General features: G+C 41.6%; 1 protein-coding gene across 37 annotated transcripts in view; it reads left to right on the forward strand.

Annotated features, from left to right (window-relative positions):
- Positions 1–27,830, forward strand: part of NRXN1 (neurexin 1) — a gene marked incomplete at both ends in the record, with an annotated part of 1,144,386 nt that overhangs the window by 699,761 nt on the left and 416,795 nt on the right. For 4 of the 37 annotated variants that reach the window (XM_079720547.1, XM_079720548.1, XM_079720549.1 and 1 more), the window contains one exon: positions 15,491–15,749. The exons of the other annotated variants lie outside the window; for them this stretch is intronic. In XM_079720547.1, coding sequence (XP_079576673.1) covers positions 15,491–15,749 — 259 coding nt within the window. Of the gene's footprint in view, positions 1–15,490; positions 15,750–27,830 lie in introns of those variants that run through there. 37 annotated transcript variants of the gene reach the window in all.

Genomic DNA, 27,830 nt, shown 5'->3' on the forward strand with positions numbered 1-27,830 from the left:
TGCAGGAAGCAACGACAAAGGCATTGTTTGGTAGGCGATATAACTATCAATCTTATGCCACAGTGGTTTTCTGGCTGCCCAAGTCAACAACTTGTTGCTTCTATGCATTTAATCATGGTGTGGTGACCAAGAGTTAGGGCAATTGAAACTCTTTAGTCAGACAGGTAATTGCATGTGTACATCAAAGTTAATAGTGGCCTTCCAGAATGATAGAATATTAAATGCAAGGGATTGTTTGGATCAATATTTGTTTCTTAAAAACTTTATAAACAGCATCTGCCAAATAGGTGGTAAGCACCTGGTCGATAAGCGTGTCTGAATTGTGCACAGTGCTGCTTTGAAACCCTTTGAGTATGAAACTATATTAACTGACGTAAGAATACTTATTCAGCTCCAATTCAATCCCATTGACAGGGCAGTTTCTGTAAGTCACAAGGTATATATCATCCTTTCATGGACTTCAGGAGAGGATTGGGATCAGCCCAGTTCAAGATAAGGAGGCAATAACCTCAAAGACTCCTTTCCTCAACTAGAACCAAGTCCCCAAATGTTTCTTTCCTGATGAGCTCAGGGCCTGGTACACATCCTGCTGTAGAGTAGGTACTCAATGAATATTTGTTAGATAAATAAATTATTTGATACTTTAATGAATAAATGGACAAATAAATGTATATCAGCTGTACCTACTCACACTTAGGTATATACCCCGGGAAGATGAGTTTATTATAATAAGCCCACTTCAGAGACCCACCTGATTGAGAGTGTGTCTTTGGCAGGTTCTAATTCCTTATCTCTAGAAAATGGAATGTTCTCTTCCTTTTCACTGGCATGCTTAGGGAGGACAAAGAGAGAACACTCCCTTCAGTGCCATAACATTCTTTACTCAGAGGCATTTTCTTCTTGTTTAAGGGCCTTGGATAGCTTTATTTCCCAATTATTATCTTTAATAGGTGCCTGTATTAAAGCAACTGCCTTAACTTTCTAAAATGCATGTGGTTCTGGAGGAACCCAAAGCATATCCTGACTCATTAAAATCACAGTTCTGGACAATATGTTACTGACTTTCCTTAAGGATAAATGTCTCCCCCAGAGCCCAAGATTGCTAACTTGCCCACCTAAGTAATCATCCTTCCCAGAAATTAGTTATATATTAGGTATGTATTTAGCTTCCCCAAACTGATAACCTGACTTACATTGGATTAAACAGAAGATCGTTTACGTTTCAAATTTAATAAGAAGCTCAGAGGTAGGTGATGCAAGGCTAGTGTAACTCCAGTAGGAAGATGTCAAGTATTTAGACTCCTTGTATCCTCTTGCTTCTCCATCCTTAGAGTATGATTTTGACCTCATGGTTTCAGAGTGGGCATCTTCCATACACAGTGATTCTGTATTTTGGACAAGAGGAATAAGGTTTTGTGGCAGAAAGCCTGAAGGGCTTTGTAGAAAACCTTTTCCAAGGACTTCCATTTACGTTTCCTCAAAATTAACTGGGTCACAAGGGTACTCTGACTGTAGGGGAGTTTGGGAAGGCAAGTATTTTTAGTGGGGCATATTGCCCTTCTATGTACTTCATCCCTCCCTACCCCAAAAAACAATTTGTTCAATGTGCCAGGAAGAAGGGAAAGTAGATATTGAGTACAAATTAGAAGTATCTGCTACAACTGCCTTTCTAGGTTGATAGCTTGATCCATTATCTAAGGACTGGGCTGCCCCTAAAAAACTACAGTGACTAAAGTCACTGATTTTTAACATGAATATTGGTATTCCTATATAGTTACTACCTAGTAAGTCATGGAAACTATTGGATTCTTTAGAACCAGATCTGTGTCTCATTACAAATCATATAATTTTTATGCTATTTTTTTAAAATCTGGGAAATTGTAACCTGTTTTCCATTCTTGACCTGTTAGCAATCCAAGTCTTGATTTTTTATCTTTAATGCAGTCCTGGAAACCCAGTGGATTCAAACTTCATTTGCCCAACTAACCTGTTTTTAATTGTTCTATTACTAGATTGAGGAATTTAAACTGGATGAAAATAATCTCATTCATTGCTCTAAATTATACTTATCTCAGCCATATTGAACAACTTCACACTTCTTCCAAAACTGTTTGATTGTAACAGTCAAATTTTATTCTACTGGGTTATAGATCTGTACTCTTCTAATTTGGTTTCTGTGTATAGTTCCTTATTCCCTTTAATTTTCACAATACAATAGATTATTCCACCAAAATTAGAAAATACTACTCCTGTTATATATAAAACAAGAAATATGTATATTTACTCTTAATGTCTCTGTAGGCTATTGAGTTCAAAAATGCCTTAGCATCACTATTTTGACAAAGTGGGAAAAAGGGCAATTAAAATAAAAGCTAGAGCTAACCACTAACCAACCACCATACCTCAGGTGCCTGTTAACAGTATGAAGTATAGGATTCTAGGCAAACCGGATAACTGAGGAATAAGTTGAAATAAATTATAAGGTTTTGTCACAATGCTTCTATTTAGCTAGGGGGCTTTTTGTTCTTAATTATCTGACATAACAGTCTTCTGCATAGAAAATGTGCAACTTCCTTAAACGTGACTCGTATCAGCAATAACCCTTTAAAAAAAATGGGCTGTGAAAACAGGCTCATGATTTTCCTTCCCCCCATTTTATACATATAACTATTATTTGCCTTTATTATTTAAGAGTATGCTTTACTCCTCCTTGAATGTAAATACATTTTAAATTGATTAAGATTTTCACATGATTTTTCAGAGCACAGTTTTATGCTACAGATTTTCTAAAATCTGAATGTAATACTGCCTGATGGCAGTGGTTAATATTGTTGTGAACCTAAAAAGGAAAGCAAACATTTCAGCAAAGCTGAAATTTACATAGTTTTCAATTTTCTAATACTAGCAAATGTGAGCTGCTTCAAAATAAAAATCACCTATATTTTTCCTAAAGAAAGAAAAGAAAAAAGCCTCACATTTCAGTTCGAAGTCATCCTTGTTAAGCTAATTATCTTTAGCTTGTGTAGCCGTTTAGTTTATTTATTTATTTATTTATTTATTTTTTTAATGCTGTGTGAAGGGTTGCTCAAGGCTGTAAACGTAAATGAGGGCTTTTCTATATCTCTTCTATTGATTGGTTGAGAGGGTTTGTGTTTGGGGGTTCTCTTGCAGTTCCTCTAGAGACTGTATTTATGTAAATTGAAAAAAATCAGTATTACTTGAAAAAATAACCAAAACTGTGATTTAACAGTACAAAAGAGGGTACTGTCTAATCCCTCAAGTAGGAAATTGCTTTTCTTCATGATCCATTGCTTTCATACTGTTTCTGGCTCCTACTGCTGAATGAGAAAAGACCCACCTTTACTCTCCTTTTACTATGTCTGTTTTCTGGCCTCTGAAGTAAGTAATATGCTTATGTGGCAGTAAGTAATCATTGAAATGAGTAAATTTCAATAATAATAGTAAAATGAATGACTGATAAGATCTTCAAGTCTCAGTTGGACAACCGTGATTATACCAAAGCAGGAGATAATTTATATGCGAACGTGAAATGAGAAATTAAGAATGTGGCATAGTGTCACAATGAGGATGTGACTTCTTTGTGGCTCGTCTACATGCTACCGTAAATGTTAGATGGAACGAGATATCACATGATCCCAAACTGATGATTTTCTGAAGTAGGTAGGTGTTTCTGCATGATGCTTTGAATTTTTTCTTTGACAAATGACAAATCAAAATGTTGCCAATAAGAAAGGATTACTGATTGTGTTTGTAGCTGCTCTTCCATTGGCCAGTAAAGTATCCAGTTCTCATCAGAATTTCAGTTGTTGTTTGCTATGCTAGGAGGTAGCATTATTTTAAAGCAAACCACTTGAATTGGACTAACACACTTCCATTCTCAATATTTGGCTAAATTTCATTAATGAGTGACATTTTACATAGCACAGAAAATTGCACACTATTATATTTCTCCATTCTTAAAAATGAGAACAGCAAATCTGGTTTTAATTATTTAAGGATAATGGTAGATGAGACATTTCTTCTGTCCATTTGGATATAAAACATTCCCTTAAGTCTAGAAATGTTTCTTGTATCTCTTTGATTAGGTGCTTAAAGCAATCTGAGGGTAAACTATTTCATTTGAAAATAATATAAAGGCAGTTATCGGGTATGCATTTAAAAATCATCAGATATGCTTTGTTTTAATACCTATCACGTGTTAAATATTGAAGACCACACCATTTTCATTATGCCTAATGAAAACTTCATTAGGAAGACATTAGTAGATTAATTCCACTTGCTGGGTGGTTTATTTTATTTAGAATGCAATAAGGTAAGTTCATTAGTTTGCAGACATAATGTTTTCTCCTGTACCTCAACGCAACTAGGAACAATTCCACAGAGGTCTACAGATCTACTAACACCTGTCAAGATAAACATACAGGTCTCTGGGGGAATCATCACAGCAACAGAACAGAAAACCTGAGGAAAGTAATTCTTTCATGAGAGAAAAAGACAGTTGAAAAAAACTGATTGATAATTTTTGGAAATGCCTCTCAGAGGTCATATCTTTTTATACAAGTATCAAAAAATATATTCTGTCTTTTAAATAAATGTTTTGGAGCATATACCACACATTTTGAAATAAAGATAAATATTCTAAGAGATTTGAACTATATGGAATGATCATTCAATTTGAATTGAGCCACTGGAAGTTTTTCCAAAACCTATAGCTAAGTCTCTCATCCATCCCAGAACAGGTATATTAGATTATAAGTTCTGCTATAGTGATGTTATTTGAATAGTTATAGTTAAAATGGTGCCAGTATTTCCATTATAAAACCCTGTTTTCAAGGATTTATAAGTTGGCTATAAATGTTTGCTCTGCAATTCAACTTGGCAGCAAGCATCTTTGCTTGGTGGTGTTTTATTTTCCTTTTACATAGTATGGGAAAGAAAGACATCTGTTTATAACATGAGTAGGAAAATATGACAATGAATTCCCTTATTCTTCATAACCAATTTGTTTAGCATTCGAATCAAAGTTCAGCTTAAATTTGTTATATATTTTAGGCAATGAAAGAGCTAACCAAAAGCCTGCAATGATAAATTGAAGATGGGAGGGTGGATTTCTTTTGTTTGTTGGTTTGGGTTATTTTAAACTACTAAACATGGATATAGATTTAACCATTTATCTTGACACTTCATTCATACAGCACAAAAATAATATAAATATACTATTACATACCCCGGGCTTTTTTTTTTTTTTTTTTTAAGGTATTTGTGATAGTCTATACTTGAGAAACTGGAGGAGTTCAGAAAATTTTCCAACAATTTGGTAGAGGAATGAATGGGATAGTAGGAGACCTAGGTAGGAGAAAAGATTTTTACAGAGGGAATCACATGGGCAGTGGCAAAAGAAGTGAAAAAATGCAGTGTATTTAGGGAAGAGAAGTTCATGTTGCTGGAGCCTAGGATGTTTGTGGGGGTAAGTGGCAGAAGTTGAGGTAAAGATAAGACAGGAGAGGCAGGATGGAGACAGATTTTGAATGGCTTAATATGCCATGGTAAAGAAATGGTTAATATGCCTTTTACTTACCTGGAAAAGGGATCTTTGTAGTGGGATGGTCACACTAACTTTACTACAGTACTAACTTCAAAATATCACTCTGACAAAATATGTAATCTAATATATTTGTCCTGAATTGGATGGGGATTAAATTATAGATCCCAGATAAATCTATTTAGAGATTCAGTTCAAATTGCATGGTTAAATTCCTTTCAGTGAATTCAAATGGCAACATATGCTCCAGAACATATATCCATAAAGATAGATTGAATTGGTTTATATGCTGTAAGTGCCCCGGCATTCAGGAAATTGAACTTATGGTATGAGCGTGACGTCTGGTTCTGGATTTGAATATCTGTATTTACTAGGGAATTTGCAAATTATATCTCAGTTTTTATATCACTCTAACTTGCCTTATAGTTGTCCTTCCAACTCTAGTTCCATTCTCAATGATCCCATTTTGCTTTCTTCTTCAGTGGCGTATATATATGATAGACTATGCTGGTGAATGCAGGTGACAAATCCCAGGTTGTCAGTTTTTGTCACTGATCTTTCCTGTGGCTGATGCTGGTCAGACTGAAGACCTGATATGCCAGGACCTGAAAGGGACTTTTTTTTTTTTCTTTTTTTAAAATGGTGCCTGGCTATTTGGATGGCCAGTATTAGGTTTTATATGGAAACAAGCGTCCTCACTTGCATAAGGCCACGTGGCTGATAAGTTAGTAAAGTCAGATTTGAGCCCTAATGCAGTGCCTTCAGTCCTGTAGGAACTCAGTCCTGCCTCTAGCCACTGGCCAGGCTAACTGAAGAAGAGCACAAATTCAAAAGATGAGAAGGAAAAGAAAATAGCTTTTTCTAAGTAGAATAAAAGGAATTTATAGTTTCATGTTGTGAAATGAGAACATACAGGTTTATATGCTGGACATCTTGAAGTCTTTAAAGAATGCTTTAAAGAAGAGATGTGGGAACAGCACTGCTGTCTATGTTTAGAATATACAGCCAAAGAGGCGAGGTTATTGGTAAGGAGTTTAATTAGAAAGCCCTCCCTGTGTTGGTTAATAAAACCCGTGTTAGGGCTTCCCTGGTGGCGCAGTGGTTGAGAGTCTGCCTGCCGACGCAGGGGACGCGGGTTCGTGCCCCGGTCCGGGAGGATCCCACATGCCCTGGAGCGGCTGGGCCTGTGAGCCATGACCACTGAGCCTGTGCCTCCGGAGCCTGTGCTCCGCACCGGGAGAGGCCACAGCAGTGAGAGGCCCGTGTACTGCAAAAAAAAAAAGAAAAAAAAAAAACGTGTTAAAGACGTTGACATTCAGACAGAGCAGTGGTTCTGAAAATCTAGTTCCTCTGGGCCAGCAGTATGAGCATTACCTGGGAACTTGTTAAAAAAAGCAAATTATCAGGCCCCTCTACAAATCATGGGAGTCAAAAGCAAAGCAGTCTATGATTTAAGAAGCTGTTCTAGTGATTCTCGGGCACACTAAAGTTTGAGGATTTAGAGTAACAGAGAATTGGGGAGGTGGCCGAACTTGACTGAGTGAGAAGGGTCTGAAATAGGGCTAAATTAAAAATCACATTACAGCTCGTTATCAGTATGTCTTTAGCAGCTATCTAAAATATGTACCTGTGAGTAAATGATAATAACATATTTAGTGCTTAATATATTTTACACAGTGTTATAATCATTTTACAGATGAGAAAATGGGGGCAAGGGCCCATGAAACACAGTGTCACATGAATAATAACTGTGGACTCAGATTCAAACTCACAGTCCGGCACTCGAGCTGCATGTTTTCCCTCTACACTATGAACTCATTCACCTCAAATGGCATGAACCTAGGGAAGAGTTTGTCAGCAACACAAGTGCGTTTAAATAACTATACAAACAGTATAAGATGCTAGTGACCAAAAGATAGCATATGATTGGGTGGTACCAAAGCAATGCCCACAACACTTCAAGATGCAGTTTATAATGAAATTTCTATGACCCAGCCTTGGTGCTTAGGCAACAAATTTTATGTAGGGTGTCATAAATGAACTTTTTATTAAAAGGGGAAAGAGAAGAGATAGCATAAAACAGGGGTTCCCTGTTAGGAACCGGGCCGCATACCAGGAGGTGAGTGGCAGGCCAGCGAGTGAAGCTTCACCTGTATTTTTCTTTTTTTTTTTTTGCGGTACGTGGGCCTCTCACTGTTGTGGCCTCTCCCGTTGCGGAGCACAGGCTCCGGACGCGCAGGCCCAGCGGCCATGGCTCACGGGCCTAGCCGCTCCGCGGCATGTGGGATCTTCCCGGACCGGGGCACGAACCCATGTCCCCTGTATCGGCAGGCAGACTCTCAACCACTGCGCCACCAGGGAAGCCCTTCACCTGTATTTACAGCCGCCCCCATCGCTCACATTACCGCCTGAGCCCCGCCTCCTGTCAGATCAGCGGTGGCATTAGATTCTCATAGGAGCGCGAACCCTACTGTGAACTGCGCATGTGAGGGGTCTAGGTTGCGTGCTCCTTATGAGAATCTAATGCCTGATGATCTGAAGTAGAGCTGAGGCAATGATGCTAGCGCTGGGGAGCGGCTGCAAATACAGATAATCATTAGCAGAGAGCTTTGACTGCACAGAGACCGTAATAAATCAATTGCTTGCAGACTCATATATCAAAACCCTATCAGTGAGTGGCAACTGACAATTGAGCTGCATCTTACAGAATAGACTGGACATATGCAACACACTTTGGGTGTCACTGTCTCCCGTCACCCCCCGATGGGACTATCGAGTTGCAGGAAAACAACCTCAGGGCTCCCACTGATTCTGCATTATGGTGAGTTGTATAATTATTTCATTATATGTTACAATGTAATAATAATAGAAATAAAGTGCACAATAAATGTAATGCACTTGAATCATCCCCAAACCATCCCCCCACCCCACCGTCCGTGGAGAAGTTGTCTTCCACAAAACCTGCCCCTGGTGCCAAAAAGGTTGGGGACCACTGGCATAAAATACTTCAGTCCTAAATACAGCTAACTGTGACTGAATAAATCTATTCATATTTCAGAAATCAAACTGCAAGCTTTAATTTCTTTTGAGTGAATTGGGCATCATGTTGGCTCATGTTGGGTTCCCGCTACTCTCCCTCAGTGTGGAGGTTCTAGGTAATAGGTACATTGACTGAATTTCCCAATCTACATCTATGACTGGACTATGGGTGGTGGGAGATAAAAGTTCACTTCCAGTTAAGTAAACACTTCATAAATAAATCTGACTTTTTGGTAACATTATTACTTCTGTGGGCCTCAAGTTTATCACCTGAAGAGATTGTACTACAAAATCTCCAGGGATGCTTTTAGCCCTGGCATCTTTTCTTTCTTTTCCTCCCTCCCTTCCTCCCCCCCTCCTCCATTTCTTCCTCCCCACTGCTTTCCTCCCTCCTTCTTTCCTTCTTTCTTTCCTTCTTTCTTTCCGTCTTTCTTTCTTTCCTTCTTTCTTTCTTTCCTTCCTTCTTTCTTTCTTTCCTTCTTTCTTTCCTTCTTTCTTTCTTTCTTTCCTTCTTTCTTTCCTTCTTTCTTTCCTTCTCTCTTTCTTTCTTTCTTTCTCCTTCCTTTCTTCCTCCCCTCCCTTCCTCCCTCCCTTCCTTCCTTCCTTCCTTTCTCTCAGTGTCCTTACTCTTCTGATCTATTCTGATCTTTTCTTACAATACCTTTAGGGACCTGCAATAACCCAGAAAGGTAACGGGATCAGAGGTTTGTCTTTGCAACTTCACAGACAGCATCCTCTCCTGAGCCTCTCTCTCTTTACTCTCTCTCAATCCCAACTCAGAAATGCAGGTAGACGGATATGTGGGGTCTCTTTGCCTTTTCTTTTGCTGACATCACTAGAAATGCAAAATGCACTCTGCTCGTTTTTAATTTTTCAAAGATTGGTGCTGCCTGTAGGTTTTAATATACTTCCTCTCTGCCATTTTATTGTCTACTTTTCTATTTTAAAAGCTTAATACTGAGCTGTAACAATTTCCAATTAAGTTTTAAGAAAAACACAAAAAGGTTGAAAGCGTCTGCCTGACAACCATTTTGTTTCTTGAGACAGAAGGGTGATTTTAGGAATATGAAAAAATAGTTCGAAATAACCTGTGCCTTTCCATTTCTGTGTACACTCTTCCTTCTACACACTCTTTTTCTCTTTCTCCTTCCATTTCCTTTCTTTTGTCCCCTCAGCTTTCAAGCCCATCTCCCATTTCTTGCATGGTTGTCTGACGTAGGCTACCTGCCTTCTCGTTCATTATTAATCATCAGCTATGAATGCATCTAGAATAACTCCCTATGTGCAGCTATTAGATTCTCTTGGTGGAGCTCGGTACCCACAGTGGTCAGAGGCAGGGGAGGGTCAACCACTCTTCCAAGTGTTTCCACAGGTCCTAGTGGATTTAAGATGCAGACCAACTTCTGCTACAGAAACAGACACTTATTAATAAGTAGGTACAAAATCTTACAGCATGTTCTGGAAGCTTGATGAAGTTCCAGCTCTTAGTTCTTTTAGGCACCCCAAAATGTCTTGCAAATAGGATTTCTTAAAGCAAATATGGCAATATTTCAGTGGCAGCATCCAGATCATCATCTGTCAGAATTAGGTGATTAAGGTTTGTTAGGGATCAATGATAGCAGCCACTTCATATGGTTTTGTGATGATTAAATGAGCTCATACATTTACACCTCTCCGAGTTGTGCCAGTTATGAATGTATTAGTTCTTATTATTGCTAATATTATGACACCATTCCTTATAGTAAAGGGTGAAAGGCCTTGTAGATTCATATACTCTATTCAAATAGAAGCAAAGCATGTTTACAAAAAGTTTGGCTAGTCCACATATCTTGAATGTTAATGATTTCACCAAAGAGAACCCACCCCTAACCTCCATTAACCAACTGACAAGCCATTTATGTCACCGATGATAATCTGTTTCCAACATACATTATAATTAATGAACAAAGCCACATCATGATTGGAGATGATGATAACTCAAGACTTCCAGAAGTCACCTCTGACTTCTGTAATTCTGGCTGAGATGTTGGAGCATACATTCCTGATGAAAGCAACCAACCTCCTGAGACACAGAACCGCACTAACACACATTTATATCACATTGTCCATGCTGCAGTATTTAAGAGTAAATTACAAGCAGCCGAGCACCATGTCTCCTCCAACCAATTTTTTACTCACCTGAGAACAATTTGTCAGTGCTGCCTCAGTTTCCTTTATTTTATTTTTAATAAATTTATTTATTTATTTATTTTTGGCTGCATTGGGTCTTCGTTGCTACGCCTGGCCCTTTCTCAAGTTGCAGCTAGTGGGGGCTACTCTTTGTTGCGGTGCGGGGTCTCATTGCAATGGCTTCTCTTGTTGCGGAGCACGGGCTCTCGGTGCACGGGCTTCAGGAGTTGTGGCTCGCGGGCTCTAGAGCACAGGCTCAGTAGTTGTGGCGCACGGGCTTAGTTGCTCCGCGACATGTGGGATCTTTTGGGACTAGGGATTGAACCCGTGTCCCCTGCATTGGCAGGCGGATTCTTAACCACTGTGCCACCAGGGAAGTCCCCTCAGTTTCCTTTAGATAGTACACTTCCAGCCAAAGAACTGACCAGCTGAAGAGACATGAAGAGTAAGCGCAAGCTTTATTTGTTTCATCCAGATTAGGCATGAGTCTGCTCACAGGACTTTTCTCCACTCTCTAGACAGAGAATTTGCTCCTTGTTCCACCATAACAGCCATTTATAACAAATATTGCAGCATCAGTATCACAGAATCCACCCAAGAACCTCCTAGGTACTACAAAGGTGCCTTAGACATCTGCCTGAAAACACGACAGCTACAATTTCTTCTTTCAAGGCAGCCGTAAATATTTCCTCTTTAGCCCTTGAGACTCCAGTAAGACTGAGATTTCTGGCCTATGCCTTGCCTAACCCTACCTTTATCTCCCAAGGCCTAAGATAATATAAGACAGTCAGAGGAGTCTTTTCCTCATTTTCTTCCAAGAGAATGCTCTTGGAAAGGTTCATCAGAATCTTCTACATTTACTCTATTCCTATGGCTTTAATTTATACAAATCATTCCCCAAATTCTCCCAGCCCCATCCTTCCCTCTACATTCAAGAAAGTAACAAGTACAGTCAATCGCTGTTATTTATGGGTATGACCTCACCTCCTCACTAAAATTTGTAACCCCCAAATCAATACCCGTAGCACTGAGGTGGTTATTAACAGACATGCACAGAGTGTCAAAAAGAGTCCTCAACACCCACGTTCCCAGTTGAGGTCAAACAAGGCAATGTTCTGCCTTCTTGTTTCAGCTCGTACTGTAAACAAACATCCTTTGTGTGGTCTATTTAGTACCATATTTTTCACATTTTTGTTCTTTTCGTTGGTGATTTTGCTGTTTAAAATGGTCCCTAAACATAATGCTGAAGTGCCGTTTAATGTTCCTGAGCAAAGAAAGCCATGGTATGTCTTACAGAGAAAATAAGTATGTTAGTTGAGCTTCATTCAGGCTTAAGTTATAGTGATGCTGGCTATGAGTTCAATGTTAACGAATCAACAATATATATTCAATAAGATGTCTTTGAACAGAAAACACATAAAATAAGGTTATATATCAATCTGTTGATGAAAATGTTGTGACCAGAGGCTTGTAGGAACCTAAGCCGTAGGAGCAATGGATTGGTATTTCTAATTCAGTGTTCACAGTGATTTAAGAGACTACCTTATGTTTCACAAATGCTGGGCGCTAGAGGGAGTACAAATGAAGATTTGTCTCCTCTCCCCTTCAGGAATCTACCATGTAGTTAGGGAGGGAAGGACAGATCATCACCATAGATGAGAGTATCAGAGAGCAACGCAGTGCTCTACCTTTCTATAGATGGAAGGGAACCAAATGAATGAAATAGACCAATCAGCTGGAATATGTTAGACCTATATGGAAGGAGAGACAAACTGCCTGCACTGTGGGGAGCGTTTGATATATTTTATTTTATTTTTATTTTTATTTTTTTTGAGGTGCGCGGGCCTCTCACTGTTGTGGCCTCTCCCGTTGGGGAGCACAGGCTCCGGACGCACAGGCTCAGCGGCCATGGCTCACGGGCCCAGCCGCTCCGCGGCATGTGGGATCTTCCCGTACCGGGGCACGAACCCGCGTCCCCTGCATCGGCAGGCGGACTCTCAACCACTGCGCCACCAGGGAAGCCCCGTTTGATATATTTTAAAGCACTCTCTTATTAAATATTACATTATATCCTTCCTGCCCTGTGGAATTGTTAGGAAAGACAGGGACATGACTATTTTATAAAGGAAGCCATGGAGCCTTGGGGAGAGGCTAAAGAACAAATGCGACATAACTAGTAAACGGCAGCGCCAAGAAGGCAGCCCAGCTTTCTCGACTCCTAATCCAGTGCTCCTCTTTTATCCCTTTGAAGCTTACTGGATATTTTTTAAATGAATATTCACAACGCTTGACTAATGAATTAAAATCCACATGCTAAAAAATAACAAAATGAGGAGGAAATGGCCTGGGGATAAGGACAGGAATAGACCACAGTGGAAAGTGCAGGATTTGCGTTCTGTTGGTCTTTGAGCAGTTGTGGGAGGGAGACAAGGCGTATTTAAGTAGATAAAAGCACCTTCTCTAGCATGCCTAAGCTGTCTCAATTAGGGAACTACTGAAGTATTAAATTTTTAGTAGAATAACATAAACTTTTGCCAAGGATGTGAGGTGTTGGATTGCTACAAATTTGGTTTGGTGGCCCTTGGACACTGGTAACATAGTGACCATCAGAGTCCCAGGGCTGACTCTTTGAATGAACTAGGAAACAATATGTAAATCTAAATGACCACTTTGGTGAGCGGCTGATTTGTATCAAATCCTTCTACAACTACTTTTTCAGGACATGGCTTTGTATTTGTTGATATAAAGGATATATAGACAGGAGCCTGTGAGAAGTAGTACCTAGTCAGAGTTGTTTTCCTTTGTCTTTAAGTAGGAATAAAAGCAAAAAATGTCCAGCCACTAGTCATGTCATAGTTTTTATCATCTTTTAGAAACCAGGGAACTGTTTTAATCACAGTTCCAAATCCCGTGTGCTAGCCTCCAGTGACTGTGGTCCTCCTCGCTAAGTCCACTTGCCGTGCTAGACTTTTACTCTTAGTTGTGTGTTGGCTTTGCTGGTCTTTTTCCAGGACACATGGCTTTCAGTTAAATATTCTTCATTTCACCAGTAGAATATAATGTCCCCTCTTCTTTGGGGGCACTAGATTTAAATTTCCTGATGTTATTTTCCTTATGAAACATGGTAAGAGAAAGGCAGAACTCCACCCTTATAAGAGATCATCATAACTGGGCTTCTGTAGAGATCTTGGGGGTTCTTAAAGATTCCTAAAATGTTTGACCAAAACACAAGCAATCTCATTCATCCTGTTTCTCTCTTCTGCTGTCCTCTTTCTCACCTGTCTCCTCTTTTTTCCTTTTTACTCTCTTTCTGTCTCTTCCTCAGCTGCCAAATTCACTCATTCTTTTTCTTCCTTGTGTATTTTGATTCCCTGCACTTCTGCTGCCTTATGTGAGATATGATATTGTAGTGGGAACGAGGGCTCTTTGTTATGAGTAATCTGTGTAATTAACAGATCATCAAAACTGATGCTTGAGTAGATGGTGTCAAGCCATATTTAGCAGATTGGGTTTGAACACCTGGCAGAACAAGTTTGGTCCAATAAAAAGAGCGGAATTCTTTCCCTTTTAAGAGCTCTCAAGACACTGGTTACATCTAAACCATAGGGGTAGGGGAAGGGTGCCGTTTGCCGTTGTAATTCAGACGGAGGGATCACCTGGCAGGGGAGGGAGCGTTGCTTTTTTAGGTGTTCCCCGCATCGCCGTACACGTGTCCCTTTGATGTGTGGAGAATGCTTGAGAGAGGCAAAGCAGGGCGATTTCTGTGGGAAGCTAGACCAGCCTCCCTCGTTACATAGGCTCGTCCTCTGCATTGCATCCGAGCTTCAGTGATTTGCTGTTTGGAGACTGCAGATTTGCATAGAGCCCCTCGCTTCGCCAGCGTGTGTGGTTCTTCTTTTCTTTTCTTTTCTTTTTTTATTTTTCCTTTTCTCCCCCCCCCCCACCACTCCTTTGTGTGCTTCTGCTTTTTCCCCAGCTCTCTTTCCCCCGTTCGATCCCCGCTTCCTTCATAAGGGTGCACTCTTGCCTCTGAACCCCTCGCCGGGCGTAAGTGTCAGGAGGCGGCAGACGCGGAGATTGCCTCGGGAGCAGGCGATGCGCGCCGCTGCTCCGCGCGCTGCCCGGGGGAGGCTGGCGCGAGCGGGCGAGCCGGCCCGGGCTGAATGGAGGGACGGGGCGTCTCGAGTCCATGGGGTCTGCTTCTCCGTTGAAAGGAGGTTGGGCCGGCGAAGTGGCCTCCCCAGTCCCCCCACACAATGCTAAATGGATTTACCTAGTGGATTCGCGGTGGATGGCTGTCATGTAGAAGTGAGGACCCTCCGGGAGGAGCTTTAAACCATTTCCCCGCTCCCCACCCCCCCGGCACGCACTCTCGCCCGAAACTCTTTGGGAGTATCTCTCGAGAACCTGGAGCCCCGGAAATCTGGGAGCAGCCGCCCGCTCCGTGCTTGCTCTTCCCCGGGGCTGCCTTTTCGGACAAGCCCCCATCAGCTGCATTCACCTCGGCTATGTTTCGGATTCTTTGGGGTGCGAGGCACGGCGGACTCCAGGACCCCGAGAAGACTGTCCGAAGGAGGGAGAGGATGGGTGCCCTGACGCGGTGAGGCGGCCAGCCCCGCAGCCCACCCTGAGCCGCCCGCTGCTCCCCGGCGCCCTCTCCCCTCACCGCGCCCCAAACTTTGCCTCCCGCGGCGGCTGCCCCTCGGCGGGCGCCCAGCCATGTACCAGAGGATGCTCCGGTGCGGCGCCGAGCTGGGCTCGCCCGGGGGCGGCGGCGGCGGCAGTGGCGGCGGCGGCGCAGGGGGGCGCCTCGCCCTGTTCTGGATAGTCCCGCTCACCCTCAGCGGCCTCCTAGGAGTGGCATGGGGGGCGTCCAGTTTGGGAGCGCACCACATCCACCATTTCCATGGCAGCAGCAAGCATCATTCAGTGCCTATTGCAATCTACAGGTCACCGGCATCCTTGCGAGGTGGACACGGTGGGTCTGCGATGCCAAGTTCTCGCGGGTTTTACTCCCTCGCGCCCCCCTTTCGACCCTGCGCTCGCTTCTCGGCCCCTAGGGCTCGGAGAAATGGGAGCGCGAGAAAGGGATGTGCATGTGGGTGTGTTGGGTGGGAGCCACTTATCTCTTTGAAGACAATAGAAAGGGGCTGGAGGAAGGCGTCGCGGGTGTTTGCGGTGAGGGGTGGGAGGGGCGTTCCTTGTCAGGGTGCCGGGAGAGAGACGTGGGCACCTATTAAAAGACCATCCTGGGCCCCGCGGGAAGGGGGCGTTTCTAGCGAGAAGGTCACTCGGCGTGGCCGAATGGGGAGCCGGGCTCAGCCCAGGGACCTTAGCTCCTGAGAGAGGAGGGCTCTGCCGAACCTTTTGTCTGTGCTCTGTGTGCTGCCCCACCTCCTGCCCATTTTCCCTGGTCTGGGGGAGGGAGAGGTTCCAGCCCGCACGTTCCTCCAAGGAGTGCTCAGACTGCAGTGACGGTGAAGTGGCAGGTCCTGGGACTCACTAAACTGGAGGCTAATTCCATTTTCCCCCACCTCTTCCCTTAATTGGAGAAAGTAGGAGGGTGGTGGAGGCACCCTCTCTAGTGCCTGCCAACTCCTACCCAGTTTAGAGGGGACCTCTGAACACCATCCCCTTTCCCTCATCCCACACACTTCTTTTTGGATCATGTCTGAAGGCTGCTGGGATAAGGGAAGTCCTGCTTCCTCCTTCCTCAGAGTATAGTGCTTCCCAAGGAGGGCAGGCGGGGCAGTGCTGGCTGGTCTAAGCCAGGAGGTCTGCCTGAAGGAGGAGAAGTCAGAGCAGAGAGAAGCTGTTCTCCTCACCGGGAATTCCTTTGTAAAGGGCAGAGTGTGGAGACAAGCCTTGGTTGGCAGTTTCTTCTCCAGAATAACCAGCAGTGTAAGGCCAGGTTCCTGGCATCTTCAGATAAATGCCTATTTCAGATTCCCTGAATTGCCAATAAATAAAACATCAACTGTTTTTTGTGAGTCTTCCCCCACTCCCGATTCTTCTTCTTCCCCAGTGTAAAGTCCGCTGCTTTAAAAAGCAGGGTGAAAGTTACGGACACTCTTGTTTTTACATCTCTTTCCCCCTCTTTTGCTTGTAGGGCCCCTTTCCCTTTCACACTTGGTTCCTCTCTGGATCCTTTGCCCCTTCTCCCTAGGTAATTCCTCTCCCCCAGCAGCTGCTAGTTATACTGGGATGGCCCCCTTCCCCAGGGACTGGCTTCCTACCTGGGGACAGTTCTGGTTAAATGTGAGAGGTTAGAGCCTAACCCAACTGAAGAGAACAAATCCCCTGGGCACCTCCTTTGGGAGTGGCCCAGGCACACCTCACAGTGGGTCCGGGAATCCCTTCCCTTCCTTCTCCCAGTTCCCTCTCAAGGACTCTCTCCAGTTAAGCGTGCCTAGGCTGGAGAAGTGAGTGACGCCTCCAAAGGGGGCTTTTATGGAAAAAGTGACAGAAAGGACAGATCCCTCAGAAACAGCAAGGAGTTGCTGTTGCTCTCCCCACTTGCTCACAGTATTCTGGGAGCTTATTGCTCCCTTTCCCGGGTGCAGTTCTCACCCCACTGCATGGCCTTTGTGCAAAATTATGTGAGTCCTGGAGGAGGGAGGTGAGCCTGGGGACAGGGGCAGACAGAGCGTGGGTGCGGTGAGCCAGATGGGGGTATGCAAGGGGGTTGGGCGCTTAATTGTACCAGTGGGAAGCACTTGACTAATGATCTCATATGCATATTAACTTCTCCTTTTCTGTGGCTCTGCCTCTCTCCCGGGATGTGGCTTAAAAGGGAGAGCACCTGGGGGACGTGGGGAGAGGAGAAGACCAAGGGAACCCTGCCGCAGAGAGGACACCTGTCCTCTCACCTCTGTAGCTTCTACCCCAGTCAGGCCCCCGTCTGCTGGTCTCTACAAACATTTCCTTCCCTCCAGAGCATAGTGATTGTCTCTGGACATGAGTGAAGAACCAGGCCTATCTGTCACTGGGAAAGAGAAAGGATAGATGGATAGTGGAGGAAAGGGTATGTGAGCAGCGGTTGTGATTATTCTTTTGGGTCAGAAAACTTTCTCTTTCCTTTGAAGGTTCCATAGTATGGTCGTGTTTGTTACTTTTTGAAACTCTCCCCACCCTGCTCACACACACTTTTGGAGGAAGCTTTCTGATTCTTTCTTTCCCCCCGCTTTTTTTTTTTTTAATCAGAGTAGCAAACTTACCTGTCAGTAGCCACCCTCCGCCGAATAAAAGCCGGTGTGAATTTTTCACACTTCATCTCTTGCCTCCCTTGAAAAGAGGGAAAAAAACTCTGGCTAGAGAACAACCAAAGAACATTAAAGATGAAATAAGCCTCTGAGGGTGGGGGAAGGAGAGATGGGAGTGAGGTGGGGATGCAGAGGGGCTGAGAGCGGGGCAGGCAGGGTGATGGCTTAAAAGAAACCTAGTAAGAAAGGTGATGGTGATTTTGTTGGGTCAATACACTCGTTGAATATTCAGCTAATTAGACAAAGGGCCCACAAGGAAATAATCTTCGAGCCTAATAGATGAGGGTGAAGGGAAAACACAAAGGTGAATGACAACATGATAAATTCCTGGCTGAAAATCAAGGCAGGTGTAAATGAGGTTTGGTTAAAAATGTGAGACTGGCAAATATACATATGTAGATGAACACACGAGCTACCCTGTTTGCTTATAGTAGAATTTCTTGGAATCATAAGACATTTTTCTCATAATAGGGAAAGAATATATGTGCTTGAATGTGTAAAAGAAAAATCATATGTGGTGTATTTTATGGAACAAAATTTAGCCTATCCTCTATGTTTTGAAAACTGCTGGGTTGACTCTCCAGGTCCATTCTTCTTCGTTTTCTCATCATGCCATGCTTCATTTGCACTATTATGAGGTGTCACTTACAAGGATTGCAGGGTGCTGAAAGCACTCATGGCTACCCTGAGCATCTTTGTGCAAACTGACCCAGTTGCAGAGATTATGATGAGGATTTTTTTTTAAAATGCATATGAGAAGCAGGTTTTGAGATCACTGCAGGATCCCATTTTATTTTGCATGTACTTAAAAATATAAAGGTTGAAAATACCTCTATAGAAAAATTGAATTTTCCTAGTCAAATAAATGGAGAACTGTGTGACTGTAAATGATAAAAAGCAAGCCTGCTTGTAATTAAGACTGCTACTTAAAGCCAGCAAGAGTTCAGAATAAAGCAGTGTGTTCAGTTGGTATTGCTTTAGAGATGTGCCATATGTGCCAAACATAGAATGATGTCAGTGCAATGCTCAGGTTTCCATCTCTGCTCCTGGCTTTCCTAAGGTACCTCTGCATACTTTCAAGAATTAGCTTAGAGCCTCTCAATAATTTCAGGACATAAAGGAAGGAGAAAACCATCATAGGAATGAGCACACCAGTGCCAGCCCTTCTCCTCCCACAAATATGAGCTCCAGAAATTATACTGCCTTGATTAACTTTTACTATTAAAGGGCAAAGGGGCTTTCCCAGAAGGAAATGTTAACAGATTTTAAAAGTGTGGTTTATAATTGAGGTAGCCCAATGCCGTTCTATGAGGAAAATAATTGTATCTTAAATTTATAATGTTTCTCTTTCTGAGGCACTTTCACACACATACTAAACGTCTAAAAGGAGTGGGGGCTTTTGGAGGGAATTTGAATATCCTTTTTCTTGTAGGGTGAGGCACACCGCAGAGGCACCAAAAAATGGAACCAAATCTCTGGTCGGAGTCAAAGAGGAATTACTGATAGAATCAACTCTGCATTGGCACTTGGCCCAGAGCAATTCCATGAGCTCAGAGGTTTTGAAACTTGAACTGAGAGGGTCCTCCATGTGCTTTAATTGTTGATCTCTTGGAGTAGAAATCATTACAAGGACCAGGGCCTCACATTTTGCTTCCAGCGTGTATTAACAATAGTGAATCCTGTGAGAGAGGCTGATGGCATCTGCCTGGTGTCCCATGGATCACTTCATTGATTCTGAGGAGGTTTTTGTTTTTCTTTTGTTTTTCTCACAAGCAGGAGGTTGCTGTTTGATAGAGTGATCCCTTTGTTCTTTTGTCTAGCATCCAAGAGAGTTAGCAACACCTTTCAAAATATACTTGACTTTACTGTGTTGAAGAAAAATTTAGCTTTTCTGGTAATTAATTCATATGTGTTACCCAGAACATTTTTGGCTATGAATATTCTGCTGAAGTAGATATTCCTACCACACACCTCTTCCTTACTTTGGCTTATTGGACAAAAATGTGCATCACTGCAATGATTTTGTTTAAAATTAATTTATTTGTTTTTATTTTTGTCTGTGTTGGGTCTTCGTTGCTGCACACGGGCTTTCTCTAGTTGCGGCGAGCGGGGGCTACTCTTCCTTGTGGTGTGCGGGCTTCTCGTTGTGGCTTCTCTTGTTGCAGAGCAGGGGCTCTAGGCACACAGGCTCAGTAGTTGCTGCTCGCAGGCTCTAGAGCGCAGGCTCAGCAGTTGTGGCGCACGGGCTTTGTTGCTCCGCGGCATGTGACATCTTCCAGGGCCAGGGATCAAACCCATGTCCCCTGCATTGGCAGGCGGATTCTTAACCACTGCGCCACCAGGGAAGCCCTGCAATGATATTTTAGACAAGATGCTCAGCTAATATTCCTGGAATAATCTTTGAATTAATTATGGTCCAAGTAATCCAAGACTCTAAGGTCTTGGTTGCCCTCAACTTTAATATATTGATTTCTTAGATTGTGCATTCATTCATTTGGTAAATATATGATATTATAATATGTGCATGTTTTTGTGTTTGTGCACCAGGTACCATGAAAGGTCAGGTAATAAGGGGGATAATAGGAGCAGAGGTGAGAGAGGAGGAACTAATATACCCAAGCATGACCATCAAAAATGTTTTCAATTTAGTTCTCAAAATACAAGCTATTGTTAGAAAGAGGTAACCTTTTTTTTAAAATAAATTTATTTATTTATGTATTTGTTTTTGGCTGCATTGGGTCTTTGTTGCTGCTCATGGGCTTTCTCTTGTTGCGGTGAGCAGGGGCTACTCTTTGTTGTGGTGCGTAGGCTTCTCATTGCGGTGGCTTCTCTTTTTGCAGGGCACGGGCACTAGGTGCGTGGGCTTCAGTAGTTGTGGCACACGGGCTTAGTTGCTCCGCGGCCCAGGGCTTGAACCCGTGCCCCCTTCATTGGCAGGTGGATTCTTAACCACTGCGCCACCAGGAAAGTCCCAGAAAGAGTTAATCTTTAAACAAACAAACAAAACCTGCCCTTTGAAAACAAGTGGCCTCTGAGCATAAATACAAAAACCATAAAGTTTATATATGTGTAGCAGTCATCTGGGACTCAACATGAAATGATCTGATAAAAACAGCAACATAGTGAATTTCAGCTACATCACTTTGTATTATCCTTTAATATTAATATTCTAGAAAGAGCTCCTTGCACAATTGCTTTCCACCAAGTTGCTGCATATATTTCCTCTAACAAAACATAGAGGACTTCCCTGGTAACACAGTGGTTAAGAATCCGCCTGCCAGTGCAGGGGACAGGGGTTTGAGCTCTGGTCCGAGAAGATCCCACATGCCACGGAGCAACTAAGCCCTTGAGCCACAACTATCGAAGCCCATGCACCTAGAGCCCGTGCTCTGCAACAAGAGAAGCCACCGCAATGAGAAGCCCGCGCACATCAACGAACAGTAGCCCCCGCTCGCCGCAACTAGAGAAAGCTAGAGAAAGCCCGTGCTCAGCAACTAAGACCCAACGCAGCCAAAAAAAAAAAAAGAAAAGAAAAAAAAAAGTCTTTTATTTTTCAAATAGATAAGGCTTGTTTTACAAAGGTATTTAAGACAGGGAATTCATTGATTTAAATTCTCACTAATGTGTAAGTAATTGAGGCAGCCTGGTCTGGTGAAGATAATTCTCAAAAACATATCTGTGTGAAAATTTGGCCACTGCCACTTACTAGCATTGCATAAATTTACTAAGCTCTGTATCCTCACTAAGATTGTTTTTTCAGTCTATAAAATGAAAATACAATGAGTTACACCTCAGTGCAGAATAAATGAGACCATGAATTTGATAAGTGCCCAGATGACAATAGGCCCCCAATAAATGTTTGTTTAAAAAAAGACATTTAGGTTGTTTCCACATCTTCACTATTATGAAGGGTGCTACAATAAACATGGGAATGCTAACATATCTTCAAAACCCTGATTTCAATTCTTTTGGATAAATACATAGAAATGGGGTTGCTGGATAAAATGGCAGTTCTATTTTTAATTTTTTGAGGAACTTCCATACTCTTTTCCACAGTGGCTGCACCATTTTGCATTCCTTATACTCATAGTGTATGAGGGTTCCAGTTTCACTTCTTTGTCAAAACTTGCCTTTTGATAATAGCCATACTAATAGGTGTGAGGTGATATCTTGTCGTGATTTTGATTGAATATGTAAGTAAAATGTGGCATATACATACAAGGGAATATTATTCAACCTTAAAAAAGAAGGATATTCTGTAGTATGTGATAACATGGATGAACTCTGAGGACTTCATGCTGAGTGAAATAAGCCACTCACAGAAAGACAAATACTGCATGATTCCACTTATATGAGGTATCTAAAATAGTCAAATTCATAGAATTAGAGGGTGGAATGGTGGTCGCCAGGGGCCGGAGAAAAGAAGAAATGGGGAGTTGCTAATCAACAGGCATAAAGTGTCAGTTATACCAGATGAGTAAGTTCTCCAGATCTGCTGTACAACGTTGTGACTAAAATTAACAATACTGTATTATACACTTAAAATTTTGCTAAGAGGGTAGATCTCATGTTAGGTGTTCTGACCATGATAAAATACAATTTTAAAAAATTAGAAGAGATTTCAGAGAGAAGACACATCTAGTGGGGAAAAAACAGACCTTGAAATCAGGAGACCTGAGTTCTAGTTCTGATTCAACCAGCAATTAACTGTGTGACTTCTGGAATTCAGTTACAGCTTTGAACATCAGTTCTCTCCTAGCTCTAAAGTGTGAGGAGCACGTTCCTCTCATGTTAGAGATGTGAAAGCAGAGCGCTAAGTCATGTGAGTGAACTGGACTCAGAGAGTCACAGCAAATTAGTAGCAGAGTTGGAAGTAGAGCTCATATCTTCTAACTCATCTTCCTCCTTGTTTAGAATACTCTTCCTGGAAGCCTGTGCTCCAGCAGTGAGGAGGGGCTACACTAGTTTATCCACAGTTTTTCCTGAACTCTGTATAACCTAAGGCTGTTCTTTTTAGGTGATTAACTAGGATTAGAACCTTGGTCTTTGAGAAGAGAATATAGCAACTGAACTAAGTTCCTGTAGAGAAAACCATCTTTGCACAGTCAGGCAGTGCCTCATTTACACTCCATTGTGTGCCTCTTTTTAATAAAAGACACAATTATTTTTTGAGGTGTTAAGGATCTTAATAATAATGTTGAACATGACTTTTTATATTGTTTTGTCATTCATATGCTTGTTTTTCTTTTTTTTTAAATTGGATAAGATCCTTTCCAACTTTGAGTTCTAAGATTCCTTTGGCAATAAGGATCTCTTAAAATCCTTATACTCTTGTCTTTTCCCAGAGCTTTATTGATTCTAAACATACTGTAATTGGAGATATCTTTGCAAAGATTGTATATAGGTCCCTTAAGCCATCAATTTGTCCTCATGGTTAGGTAGAGGTGGCTTTCTTAGGTGCGCAGGAACCATGGTATGGGGGTCAGGCTCAGGGTACTTGCCTGGTATTTGCTTTTCAGCTGAGGTCCTAAGGAATGTCTCTTTGAAAAGCACCTGCTTCCTGTAACTTGTTCTTTTTGCCTAGTCCTTTTTGGGCTGTGTAGGGTGAAGAGTATTTCTCCACACAGAAATTGGTAATACCTTTAAAAATATTCCATTCTCTCACAAAATGCAAGAATGTTTTCAGTGTTGATCATATAACAATGAATTCCCTCAAGCTTTTGACAGAACTTAGCAAAAACAGCTATATTTTAAGAATATATTTCCACAGAGCCCTCGTGTAAAGTGTCTCATTTAATCATCATCATAACTCTGGCCAGGCTTATGATCACCATTTTGCTGACAAGGAAACAGATTTAGAGAGGCGATGATTCTGCCAGGGTCACTTAATTAATAAGTAGCCGCAGTACTTTTGCTTTCTCACTTCAATATGTTAAGAGGCAGGGTTTTGAAAGGAATATTCCATTCGAATTTAGAAAACCTAAGTTCTCTCCCACTGTCATCACTTTCCAATTCACTGCTCCAAAAAAAAAAACAACAAAATTGTTTGTTCATTAAGAATAAAATTAGCCAAAAAAAGGTAGCTAACCCATATATTTATTAAGAATTTCAGGGGAATATGGATATGAAATTTATGTGTCCATTCTAGTGGAAAAATTTTAGTTACTATTGCATTTTGATATTTAACTGAAAAGTAGCAGTAAGGTGGGGATGGATTAAAAAATGAGGGCCATTATCAAATTCAACTTAAAGCATCAAACTCAGGCAGTGGTAAATAATGTAATTAGTCAAAAAATAATTATAATAAAATACTTTATGACTAAAAAATGATGATTCCTGGACAGACTTCCTCTTAATCACCAAGTGTACAAGCTGCTAAGAAGAACCTGCTGTGTCTATTGTATGAACTTAATATCTATGGGGTTTGTGAATTGGAACTGAGGTAGAAAGGTGTTTCTCCAGTTTGCAGTCAGAATACTTGGTTACGTACATATTAGGTTTTACATGAAGCTTCTATGAATCTCATAGACATTTTCATTGTGAAATTCAAAATATTAGACTTTTTTGGCTATAGGATCTCCAGTTTAAATGTATTATGTAATGTGACCCACAGTTTCTAAAGGAAGGTTATGCTTTTTATTCTATGTTCATGTACATATTTGGTGATTTTTTTTCCCATGTAACTAAATTGATGAAAAAACATTATGATATATCTATGAAAATGATCAGTGAGAAAGAAACAGAACTTTTAAGTAAATGGTAAGGGAGTGATTTTTAATGTGCGGTGGAATACAAGGCAGAGACATTTATTGACTTGGACATCACTTCTGCACAGTTGTTTTGATTATCTGAGTTGCCATTGGACTAACATTGGTACATGTAATTATTTATGTGGTTCAGCCTGTCTTGGCTATTAGTTACCATCTGGTCATCATGACAACAGGACTCAAAGCTGCTAAAGAAAGAGAAGTGGTATTTTTGATGCTTCTTAAAGCTGAGATGATTTCGGATTCTGAAATCTCTAATTTTACATTAAGATTGAATTATCTAGGGCTTCCCTGGTGGCGCAGTAGTTGAGAGTCCACCTGCCGATGCAGGGGACACGGGTTCGTGCCCCGGTCTGGGAAGATCCCACATGCCGCGGAGCGGCTGGGCCCGTGAGCCATGGCCACTGGGCCTGTGCGTCTGGAGCCTGTGCTCCGCAACGGGAGAGGCCACAACAGTGAGAGGCCCGCGTACCGCAAAAAAAAAAAAAAGATTGAATTATCTAAAGCACACTGCTATGAGTGACTGTGATGCTGTTCTTTAAAAAAATACATTTAGGGCAAATATGGAAGCTCACCGTTGTGGTACTCATATACTATCCAGTTAACACTTTATTTGGGCAAAGAAGCAGGACGTTTTAAAGAGGTGGTTTTCCTGATGAACTTCTCTTTCAAATTTTTCAAGATAAATGCTCTAGTTCATATCTATGTCATTTTATATGTAGTTATACTTTTCAATTATCAGTTATATAACAAGCTAGTATAGAGAAATAATACTGAAGCATGATTAGTTTAAATACCTCTGGGAATTTTTGCCTGGAAGGTATATTATAGAAATTAAACTTTATTTTGCAGAATATTATTTAGTAGTCTACTTATTTTATACTTCATATTGATTTCTGAAAATCTTGCTGTTTTAGACTATTTGATCCTATATTCTCATTGTAAATTGATTATTCTCTACATTACATCTTTCCAAAGTTGAAATAACAAAACATTTCTCAGCACTCTAAGCTACACTTCCTTGAAGACCTCACTTAACATTTCCAAAATTGCAGTGTGCTGTATCAGTCACTTTTCATGTGTACTGTCAAAGTATTAACATATGCTTGAATAAGATTAATAATAAAGGAATCTCTGTCAGCAAAGTGGTTAATTGGACATGCTGTTGTGTATGCAAATAATGTATTTGGTTTCCCCACTCATTCTTTTCCTTGGGACTTGTCCTAAATGAGATAATAGAGTTGTTGATGCTTCTATTGACAATTTTTCATACAGTTATCAAAAGTAGAACACTGCTGATGAGTTTCTGATATATATCTTTACACAAAAGCCTTGTGCTTTAGTAGATACACAAGGTATTGATTATCTGGGTGCCTTTTTATGACTAAAATATGTAACAACAGTCTATTTGTACTTGCCAGTAATAAAACGTTTGCCTCAGTAATCGTATTTTTAAACATAACACTTTTTGTCTTTTTCTTTTTAATACAATAAATAAAAGTTTTAATTATCGTTACCCTGGAAATGAGTTTAACTCTTGGCTTATAGCAAGGAAGTGACTTAAATATTGCAGGGGTACTTCACTATCTCAATTCTCCCCAGTAAAAAGGCTGTGCAGAGAAAGAACTAGGGCTATGTAAAGTGGTAGCAAATGGCCAATTACATCACTTATTTATTCAAAAATCACTCAGTGCTTATTATACATCAGGTGCTATTCTAAACCCTTAACAAAATATCAGCTCATTTAATTCTCACAACTCTGTGAGATAGGTAATAGTAATTTCCCTTCTACACTTAAGGAGAGTAGGGCACAGCAAGGTTAAGAGACGACAGAGTTACAAAACTAAAGTTGTGGGGCCTGGATTTAAACTGGAGCAGGCTCGCTCTGCAGTCCATGCTCTTAACGCCTACAGTGTGCTGCCAACAGACGTAATTTATCCTGACTGAGCATTGTGTTTTCTCCTCCAGCTTTTATCACCAGTGGTACATAAGGGACCAACCGTGGATGACTGTCTAGATTTACTTTGTTTAATTTACAAGTCATTTCGCTGAAGGTTTAGTGCCTCATCCTCATCTTCCAATTTGTTTTTAAGCATCCTGCTTCTTTTTTTAAAAAAATATTTATTTAATTTGTCTGCGCAGGGTCTTAGTTGGCGCACGCAGGATCTTTGTTGCAGGGTGAGGGACCTTTGCTGTGGCATGCAGGATCTAGTTCCCTGACCAGGGATCAAACCCGGGCCCCCTGCATTGGGAGCGCAGAGTCTTAACCACTGGACCACCGGGGAAGTCCCGACAGGAGGATGTATTCTATTTTATTTATTTATTTTTGGCTGCATTGGGTCTTCGTTGCTGTGCGCGGGCTTTCTCTAGTTGCAGTGAGCGGGGGCTACTCTTCGTTGCGGTGCGTGGGCTTCTCATTGCGGTGGCTTCTCTTTGTTGCAGAGCACAGGCTCTAGGCGCGCAGGCTTCAGTAGTTGTGGCTCACGGGTCCTAGAGTGCAGGCTCAGTAGCTGTGGGCCATGGGCTTAGTTGCTCCGCGGCATGTGGTATCTTCCTGGACCAGGGCTCGAACCCATGTCCCCTGCATTGGCAGGCGTATTCTTAACCACGGCGCCACCAGGGAAGTCCCTAAGCATCCTGCTTCTCAACTACACAGGGCATCAAGCGGCCTCTCTGTGCCTCCCTTCCTTGTTACTTTATTTGGTTTGACTGATTTATTAATCTTGATATCCACCACCACATCAAGAGTAAAGGAATGATTGATTTAAGATCCTTATTAATGTTTATTAACTTTTTTCACTCTAGTTGGCAAATACATTCCCCACCAAATTGATAGATCTGCTGTGATAATAGACTAATTTGCAAGTGCAGCCATGATTTACAATTAAAAGGAAACAATTGCAGTGTATCTGATTATGTGATTATATTCTCATGACATGAAAGGAGTCCCTCTGTAAATAGTTAAATAAAATTGTATAGTTCTGGAGGCAGGGTATAGAGAAAAGACTTACAGTAAACTACTTTAAGTAT

The sequence above is a fragment of the Hyperoodon ampullatus genome (genome assembly GCF_949752795.1).
Source record: "Hyperoodon ampullatus genome assembly, chromosome: 15".
NCBI classification, from domain to species: domain Eukaryota; kingdom Metazoa; phylum Chordata; class Mammalia; order Artiodactyla; family Ziphiidae; genus Hyperoodon; species Hyperoodon ampullatus.